The sequence below is a fragment of the Vicia villosa genome, linkage group LG3, assembly GCF_029867415.1.
Source record: "Vicia villosa cultivar HV-30 ecotype Madison, WI linkage group LG3, Vvil1.0, whole genome shotgun sequence".
NCBI classification, from domain to species: Eukaryota; Viridiplantae; Streptophyta; class Magnoliopsida; order Fabales; family Fabaceae; genus Vicia; species Vicia villosa.
Window position 1 is genome coordinate 11484243 of NC_081182.1, and position 10083 is coordinate 11494325.

The following is a 10083-nucleotide window of genomic DNA, read 5'->3' on the forward strand; positions in this document are numbered from 1 at the left end:
TTGGCACCCAGTTGGCAGCTCCATTCCTGTGAAGTATAGCATACTTCACACTTAGTTTGCTCACAGCCAGCTTCCATTTGACAGGCCATGTCTTCACTTGACCAACAGTAATCTCTTTGCACATTTGATTATCAGACACTTCTAGATCTGGATGAGCTTCATTTGACCTTTCCAGAAATTTGTTGATCACAGTTGGCGAGAAGTTAATACATTTTCCTCTGGCAAACACTTAAATACTCCTCAGTTTCCTTATTGCCACAGTCTTCATGAAGATTCACAATGAACTCCTTCACCAGGACTTCATAACATTTAGAGAGTTGAGTCACAGTCTTCATTAGACCAGCCTCATGAATAAGATTCATAATCTCTTCATACTCAAGAGCATTCTGAGCAAGTTCTCTCTCTAAGGCCAGTCTTTTCTGATAGAAAAATTTCCATGTGAGAACACTGGAAGGATAATGAAAGGAAATGTTATCAATAGGTACTTCAGGAACACTAGCAGCCAGCTTGCTAGTAGAGACCTTCTTCTTGGGATGAATGTCATTGACATCCGCAGCAACATCAGAATCTGACTCATTCTCAGAACTGCTTCTGGCCTTTCTTTTCTTAGGCACCACTTTGCTCCATGGCTTCTTTGGTCCAACAGAAACGGACTTAGCCACTGCCCTCTTCTTTTGAGAGTCCTCAGCTACATCTTGCTTTCCTTTCCTCCTATTTAGCCTTCTGGCTATGCTTGGATTGATGGAAGCAACTAGGTCATCATCAGAGAGATCATCAAGGCTGTTTACTTTATCAGTCTGAGTCTTCTCTGGTTCTTTTTCTTTAGTTTGGCCTTCTTTAGTGTGGTTTACACACGTGTTAGCAAAACCATTGTTAGGGGTCTCTTTATTATGCTCAACACCATTAGGAATTTCAATGTGATCAATACTAACATCATCCTGACCAACAGTGACTTTTACTTCATCATTTCTTTCATTTTCACTCATATGTACATTCTCATTCATTTCATCAATCCCTTCATTAGCATTTGCATCTTTATCAATATTTGTTGGGACATAGGTGCCAGCAGTGTCACTAACATGCCCAATGACATTTAACTCAGGAAGCACAGGATTCACAGGATCAGGGATCCTGGATGTAGCATTATTCTCATTTAGGACTTGAGTAACAATTTTGACAATAGCGATGTGATTAGACCTTGAGCCTTCTTTGGTTGATTCTTCCCTAGAGGAAAGGACAGACGATTGAGAAATCTGACCAGAGTTGGGATTTCTAGGTCTTCTTGCAGTCTCTTTGGTTCTCCGTGCATGCATTGTTCTGGGTCGTTTTGTCACGAGATCGAAAGGAGTTACCATCTGCAAAGGAGTGACTTCAAGAATCTCACTAGGGTTAATGGGAGCATTAGGAGCGTCTTGTTCACGAGCAACAGAAGTGGACATTTTTGATGAAGACTGGGGAATAGATTGTTGAGACATTGAGGACGATGTTGGAGACGATCTAAGTGTCTGGTTGTTTTCGTTGTCGGGTGAGAGATAAGAGAAGTGTAAGAGACCAAAGAAGTGGGATTGAAGGAATAGAGGAAAGGGTTGTACTTGGAGGGGGAATTTAAATTTTGACCAATCATTAAATCTGAGTTATTTTCTTTGTTCAAAAAATAGTTCCCTAGAAAATGTAATTGCTATAACACCTCACAGGAGTAAATACCTAATTTTTTCTTCAAGATTTCAACTTGGAGAGTGCTTAGATTCTCAGGAAGGATGTCTCCACTTGGTAGCTTAGAAGTTCCATGCTTCATGATAAACACTTTGTTAACTGCAAGGTTCCTGGGGGAATAACATGTAGTATCCATGTGCTTGGTTCTGATGAGCTGGGTGGTCTTCTTTGACACATCAGTACCCCTCTCATAGTGAAATGTCATGACATTATGAGTGACATGTATTCAGACATCATTAGTTTTTCACCTTCAATTTTTACAAAGAAGGTTTTGAATATCTCTTCTTCTTCGTATCCATTTCCAGCTTTTCTTTCACACCAAGTTTTAGAAGTTTGATACGGCCTTCTCCATTTTACACTGTTTATTTTTCTTCCTGAAATATTTGTATTTAAACTTGGATGCTCAGTTTCATCACTTAGCTCGAGAAGATATGGCTCAGCTTTTAAGGAATTTCTCTGTTGATATATCATCCTTCTGGTAAGAGCATGAGCTTCAGGACATGTGGACTTCAAGTGATCTGTCCTGCCACATTGATAGCATCTCTTATATGGGAAATATTTGCTCCTTTCTTGATGTTTTCTTTTATTTTGCATCTTTTAATTAGGCATCATCTGTTCCATCAAGTAAGTCTGATTTCTTACTTTTGCATCCTTGTTGTGAGATTTGTTCAGCAACTTCTCTTTCAGAGCATTAATGTTTGACCGAAGGCTTATGTTTTCTTCTTGAAGGAGAGTGTAGGAACTTCTATCCTCAAACATTCTTGCATATAGTCTCTCATTTCTTAGATAGTTCTCAGAGAGAATAGTAGCAAGTTCTCTGGACGTGAGATCGCTGGCAGATGTCTCTTTATCTGATTCTCTCAAATTTCCAGCTACATTTTTTACTGATCTTTCTTGATGATTTTCCTCGATCACTTCCTTGGTCATGGAGTCTTTAGAGGAACAATTTGGACTACTAGGTTCTCATAAGTAGCAGTTTTCTTTAGACCTAGAGCCCTTTATGACTTCCTTATGCTCTTCATTTGTGACGATGCATTCCTTCTCGGTGAATCTGACATTGAAGCCTTGGTCACACAGTTGACTGATTCTAATTAGATTCACATTTAGTCCTTTTACCAGAAGAACATTTTTCATATTTGGACCTTCAGGATATTCTAGAGTTCCAATCTCTTGAATTTCTCCTTTTCCTCCATCACCAAACGTGGCATAGTTAGAGGAATGAGGATTGACGTCTATTAACAGATTCCTTGTACCTGTCATGTGTTTTGAGCAGCCGCTATCAAAGTACCAGTCTTCTTTTGATGACACTCGCAGGGGAGTGTGAGCCATTAAGGCAATGCCTTTAGGTACCCATTGTTGTTTTTTGACTGAGGCGTTCTGCTTAGTTTTATTTTGAAGCAGCTGATTTGGATAACCATACAGTCTAAAGCAAAAAGGTTTTATGTGACCAAACCTTCCACAATGATGACATCTCCATTGATTAAATTTCCTCCTAGCATGATTTATCCTTCTGTTCTTATGATGTTGTGCCATCTAGAGATCCGACCTGGTATGTGGACTTCAGGTTTTAGACTTTTGAGTCCTAAGATGGATTCTGATCTTCCCACAAATCCTATTCCAGACATGTCTCCTGATCTCTGTCCAATTTGCAGTATCTCTTCCAGAGAGTCAGTTCCGGAATTCAACATTCTGACAAATTTTGACATTTGATCCACCATGGAGTTTAGCATGCTGATCTCATCATTGAGTGACTCTATGGTTGCAAGATGTTCTTTATGAGCCTCTTTTTCTTCTCCACTTGCTTACATACTTCAGTGTTTTGGCATATAGCTCTTTGTAGGAGGTTGCAAGCTCATCAAAGGTCAGTTCATCTTCACTGAAATCATCATCGGATTCACAAGCACTCGTTAGTGCTGTGACATATTATGCGGTATCTTCTGTATTCTTGTTCATAGTACCAGAATTTTGCTGTCCCTAGATCTCACCCAGATGTAAACAGGCAGGGTGTCTGCTCTGATGCCAATTGAAAATTCTAGTAACACACGCTAGATGTCAAACTGGATGTTATGACATCCACAATTATGTAGCACAGACAGTAATAACATAACAACATAAAAACAATAAAGAACACACAAAATTGTTTACCCAGTTCGGTTCAAATAACCTACTATGGGGGCTACCAAGCTAGGGATGAAGTCCACTATCAGTAGTATCAATTCAAAGCTAAACTCTCCCGTTTACAACTTCTCACTTAATCACTACCCAATGACCCTTCTACCTAGGTTCTACGTAGATATGGAATATCTCCATTCCACTCCCCCTCAATCACAACAATGATTACACATAAACAATAAACAATTACAGATAGAAGACACTATCAAAAACACACTTTGATCTGCTTAAAAACTTCAATCAAGAGACACACACTCGTGCTTAAAAGCTTAGAGTGACATTACACAAACTAATTCCAACGCAATCATCAAGGACAATTGCTTGGATCACACGAGACAGTTACAGAACATCAGTTCTTCACAATACACAGTCAAAGATAAACTACTCCACAATAATTATCAACATGATAGTTGTTTGGATCACAAGCAACACGCACGGTGGAAACACAGAGAGTTTAATAATCTTTCATGCTGAAAACTCTACCTCTGAAAGTAGGATTTACAATCGATATATAGCCAGCTTGGTAGAAGGACTTGGGCTATGGGCCTTCCATACATAAATTAGGGTTACCCTTGTTAACCTAATTTCCACATCATCAGGATGATCACATACGTTGTGATTAGAGATATTTTAGCACAAAACACACATCGCATAATATATAGTTTCCTAAAAAGAGACCTGAGATAAAAAAGGAAACCTCACAACTAAAAGATGACAGCTACTTCTGACAGATTCCAATGTCAAGACATCAAGCATGAGATCCATTGAAAAGATGTACTGGCTCAAACACACAATCCTGCATGATTCCACATACATACACCAGGAATGTTTTACCACAAAATACAGCCAATTTAAAACATCTTCAAGATTTCAAGCTATTGGTAACTTATCAGGAAGTTATCCACCCACTTGTTTTGGTAACTTTGAAGGATACTTTGAAGAGCCAATTGAAGAACACTTTGAAGGCGTACTAATGGAAGAGGAATGATTTATAACAAAAAATGATATTATTGGTATTACCAATGATAAAGCAAGAAACATAAGGGATTATGCTGTGTTTGATCCCAATTCCATGACTTCATGAATTATAAGACTAGAGATAACAGTGGCACAATTTGAATGCATTCCTAATATGTTTCAAATGTTGCAAGCAATAAGCCAATGTTCAGGAGCTGCCAATGAAGATCCACATTTGCACTTAAGGAAATTCTCCAAAGTAGCTAGAAAACTCAAAATACCTGGAATTACTGAAGATGCTTTCACATTCAGGTTGTTCCCATATTCTCTATGAGATAACTAAAACCATAACCTAAAATGCTAAAGTGGAAAAAATACACCAAATGATGGAGAACATGACGATAAGTTCTTATACACCAATTGTCGGGTCAGTCAAGGTGGTAACTGATGCAAATGTTATAACATGTGTTTATTGTGGGGATCTCAGTTTTTTGTAGAATGTTCAACTAATCGTGTTTCTATGAACTTTGTGGGCAACAATAAATACAAAAACCCCTGCAACAATACTTACAAAATTTATTTGAAAATTAATTTTACACTTAGTTCAAGACCTATTGGAGCACTCCCAGCTCTACTGAAACACCAGCATCAACATCTGGAACTAAGAGTATTGAAATATACAAGGTCATTTCATTGAGAAGTGGTAAAGAGTATGAATAACCAAGCCAACAAGACACTAACCAACCAAGGAAGAAATTAACATAATCTGATGTATCAGAAGAGCCACCAACACCTAAAACAACTCCTTTGGTTGAAGAAAGATAAGAGAGACTACAAACCGAGCAACTCAATCAGATAACTTTTAGCATGATAACTTCAACTGTATAAACCAACTCTGATATGCCAAAAGTCAGCACAACACCCAGATTTGTGCAAGAGAGACCACCACTGTATTTTCTCCAAAGAGTTAGAAAGGCTAAAGAAGAGTAAGGGTTTGGAAAATTCATGGAGATCTTGAAATAAGGTCACATCCACATACCTATTATCGAAGCCATTCAACAAATGCCAAACTATTCTATGTTTATGAAGGATGTGTTGAAAAAATAAAAAAGAGTTTCAGAGTTTGCCAATGTAGCTTTAACCAAGAATGTAGCCAATTTTTTTAAGGAAAAACACCCTTCCGTAACCCTATGAATTGGAATTGAAACAACTTCTGACACATTTACAATATGTCTACCTAGAGGTAAAAAAGAAGTTGCATGTTATCATTGCTACAAATCTTTCTGATGAGAATAAATGTCAACTTCTGACATTTTATAATAAGATAAGAAAACAATTGCTTGGAAAATATCTAACATCAAAGGGATTAGTCCTACACTTTGTATGCATAGAATAATTCTAGAAGAGGATGCCAAGAATAGTATAGAGTGCCAAAGAAGGTTGAATCCCATCATGAAGGATGTAGTAAAGAAGGAGATCATCAAGTGGCTAGATGCATGTATTTTCTATTTCATTTCTGGTTGTGTGAGGGTGAGTCTTATTCAATGTGTTCCAAAGAGGAGTGGTATGATTGTGATTTATAATGAAAAATAAAGAGTTAATTCCTTGAAGAGAAGTCATTGGCTAGAGAATCTGTGTGTATGATAGGAATCTAAACAAGTTTACAAGGAAGGATCACTTCCATCTTCCATCTATTGACCAAATGCTTGATATGGTGGTTGGAAAAGAGTTTTGTTGTTTTCTTGATAATTATTCTGACTATAATCAGATTGCAATATCCCCTAAATACCAAGAGAAGACAACATTCACATGTCTCAATGGAACCTTTGCATTTAGAAGAATGTATTTTGATTTGTGCAATGCTCCTGCAATATTTCAAAGATGCACGAGTACTAATATATTTGGATTGATAATTATTGGAAAAACGAACCTTTTTAATTAAAAATTGAAAAAATCAATAAATTGACATCATGTTTTTAATAATCAACTATTTAATAGTGTGAAAAAAATAAGTGGAATTATATGGCCCGAATAATTATAAATATTTGTAAATTTGTATAATCTCTTATAAGTTAATACAATCTCCTACCTTTACATATCATGCATCGAGACATTGTCCATTTAAATCTCACATTTTCCTTTAAAATCCTCCTCTTAAAATCTATGTATTAGATCTTATTTTCATGTAGCAAGCAACATTGAAGTGACTATGTAACTTCCAGGTAATGTTGTGTCTATATATCGGAAAAATATTATATAAGCAAATACATTATTGTGTGATGTGCGCATGTGCATGTGCGTGTCCAGTCTAAAAACAAATTCTGCCAAAAAAATTAGGATCTAAACAAAGAATTAGTAACTATACATTTTTTTTGAACAAATTAGTAACTATACATTAATATTACAATGATAAGTAACTTTAAACTCTAAACCAAAACAATGTTATGTGCAATATAGTTAAAAAATTAATACTATAAGTAACTATTATATATAGCAAGGTTCCTGATCTATCCAAAGCTATATTTGTAGTTTAGTAGCTGTCATTCAAATTTCTTGTTGCTATCATAGTTTTTAGTTTCAATCGTCAATAATAAATCTTGACAACAAATGTATTTTTTTCACAGATTGAAAATTTCCTAAAATATTTAAGTCAATAAAAAAAATCAGCGTGTGAAAAATAGTCTTCATCTAATTAAGAAGCCTTTACCATTTTTCTGCTTTCTTTTTCTTTTATCTTCCTCTTTCAAACACATGTAACTATGACACCATCAACTCCAGTAGCACCAACTTCAAATTATATTCTTTCTTTACTCAATGTTTCATTATATTTTTCTATTGAACTAATTATACAAATTCATAAGTTGCTTTAATTTTATTGGATTTTTCATCATTATTGCAATCATTATTGCAATCTCAATACTATGAGATGACCACTTACTTCTTCAATAGGGCTCTTTTCCTTTTTGGTCTTGACTCCAACTCTTAATAACTATAAAATTAATATTTTAAAGGCCTCATTTTTAAAATTTGCTTTAAGCCTCTAAATGGATTAGGCCGACTAGTGTTGCTATTGTTATTTCGTTGTTGTTGATTTTGAAATTGTGAGAGAAACCGACATGGTTGGTGTTGTTATCACAAATGAATGAAGAGTTTAAGTTGTTGTTGTGCGATAGCTGCCGAGAGAGAACCCTTATTTTCTTACGTTCTGCTTTCAGATTTTAAAGTTGGATTTCATTTAATCTTTGACTTTTCAAACTTGTTAATATTTCCACTTTTGTTTGTTTTTCAATCCTTTTTTCATTTGTTAATTGTGTTAAAAAGTTTTTTTTAAGAAAAATAGTAGGTGGATGCCGGGAACCACTCCCTTTTTCATATATATATATATGCATATCCATGCACGTTTCATAACACTTAGATTTAGGTTTTTCTTACTTTGCATTTACTGTATGTTTGTTACTTTGGTTTTAAAACTATTTCTATCATTTTAGATTGAAAAACTATCCATATTTAGCTTATTACATTGCTAATCACACCTTTTTTTTATTTAATTAATACTTTCAATTAGAATTAGACTTTGATTAATTGCATGTACTTGATTGATTATTTCTTGTGAGATTTTTGCTAACTATTGTGTTTTTGATGTCGAGTCCACTTTAAATCCTTTTCAAAAAAAAAAATTCTTAATCAAATAGGATTGAATAGATGAGTGGAAAGTTCCGTTTCTATCTCCTCTTTAATTAATTGAACACGAGTGTTTTTGACTTAACAATTCAAATAGTTACAATCAAGTGAAAATACCTTTTTTAAATAAACCGAATAATTATAAAATATTTGTAAATTTGTATAATCTCTTATAAGTTAGTACAATCATATCCTCCCTTTACATATCATGCATCGAGACATTGTCCATTTAAATCTCACATTTTCCTTTAAATTCCTCCTCTTAAAATCTATGTATTAGATCTTGTTTTCATGTAGCTAGCAACATTGAAGTGACTATGTTCCAGGTAATGTTGTGGCTATATATTTGAAAAATATTATATAAGCAAATACATTATTGTGTGATGTGTGCGTGTGCGTGCGCAGTCTAAAAACAAATTCTGTCAAAAAACTTAGATCTAAACAAAGGATTAACTATACATTAATATTACAATGATAAGTAACTTTAAACTCTAAACCAAAACAATGTTATGTGCAATATATTTAAAAAATTAATACTATAAGTAACTATTATATATAGCAAGGTTCCTGATCTATTCAAAGTTATATTTGTAGTTTAGTATCTGTCATTCAAATTTATTGTTGCTATCATAGTTTTTTGTTTCAATCGTCAATAATAAATCTTGACAACAGATGTATTTTTTCCACAGATTGAAAATTTGCTAAAATATTTAAGTCAATAAAAAAATAAGCGTGTGAAAAATAGTCTTCATCTAATTAAGAAGCCTTTACCATTTTTCTGCTTTCTTTTCCTTTTATCTCCCTCTTTCAATCACATGTAATTATTGCAGCTAAAATCGATACTTCTTGCGCTCCTTATATTTGTGGTAGTTTAAAAAAACAGAACATATCCATTTTCAAATCTAAACACTCAAGAAAAGTTTTGTGGACATCAAAAGTTAAGGTTGACTGCCAACATGGAAACTTGACTTTGGTTATAAAGTCCTAAAAGTTAATCATCCTTGAGATAAATCAATCTTCTTAACTCATAACTATTGCGAGAGCATATTTTTATTCTCTTGATATTATTCCCGCTTATATCTTAAAATATATGGATGTAGAAGTATATATAAATTTCTTTGACTACACATTCAAGGACATGTATTATACTCTAATTTCCGAGTGTGATCAACATCCATTATTTTATCCTTTTAATTTAAAAATTTATCAAGAAATTTCTCAAGTAACTTCTTACATCAAATCAAAGATGGCAAATATCAAAATTCATATTTAATATTAAGTAATCGAGTTTAAGATTACATTGTTATTGACTGGAAGAAAAAAATGTTTTTGCAGATCAAGGATTTGAGGTTTAGTGGAGGGGTGCAGGACAAGACATGTACGATCAATGTATTACATCGGGTGAGGAACACGGATCGTCTGCTGCGTTTTAGATTCAGTCATTAGTGCTGCCTCTAATCCAATGGCCAAGGAATTTTAAAGGAAGGAAATAACTATTAAAAAATGGTACTGAAAAATAATGAGCGGTGGAAATTATAGCAGGACAAAGGGCTGGAGACA

The 10083-nt window shown here is 34.5% G+C and overlaps 1 protein-coding gene across 1 annotated transcript; it reads right to left on the minus strand.

The window, feature by feature from the left end:
* Positions 1-203: 203 nt before the first annotated feature.
* LOC131657539 (uncharacterized) lies at positions 204-1475 on the minus strand. The gene has a single exon (XM_058926925.1). The coding sequence runs from the start codon at positions 1473-1475 to the stop codon at positions 204-206; it is 1272 nt and encodes a 423-aa protein (XP_058782908.1).
* Positions 1476-10083: the final 8608 nt, after the last annotated feature.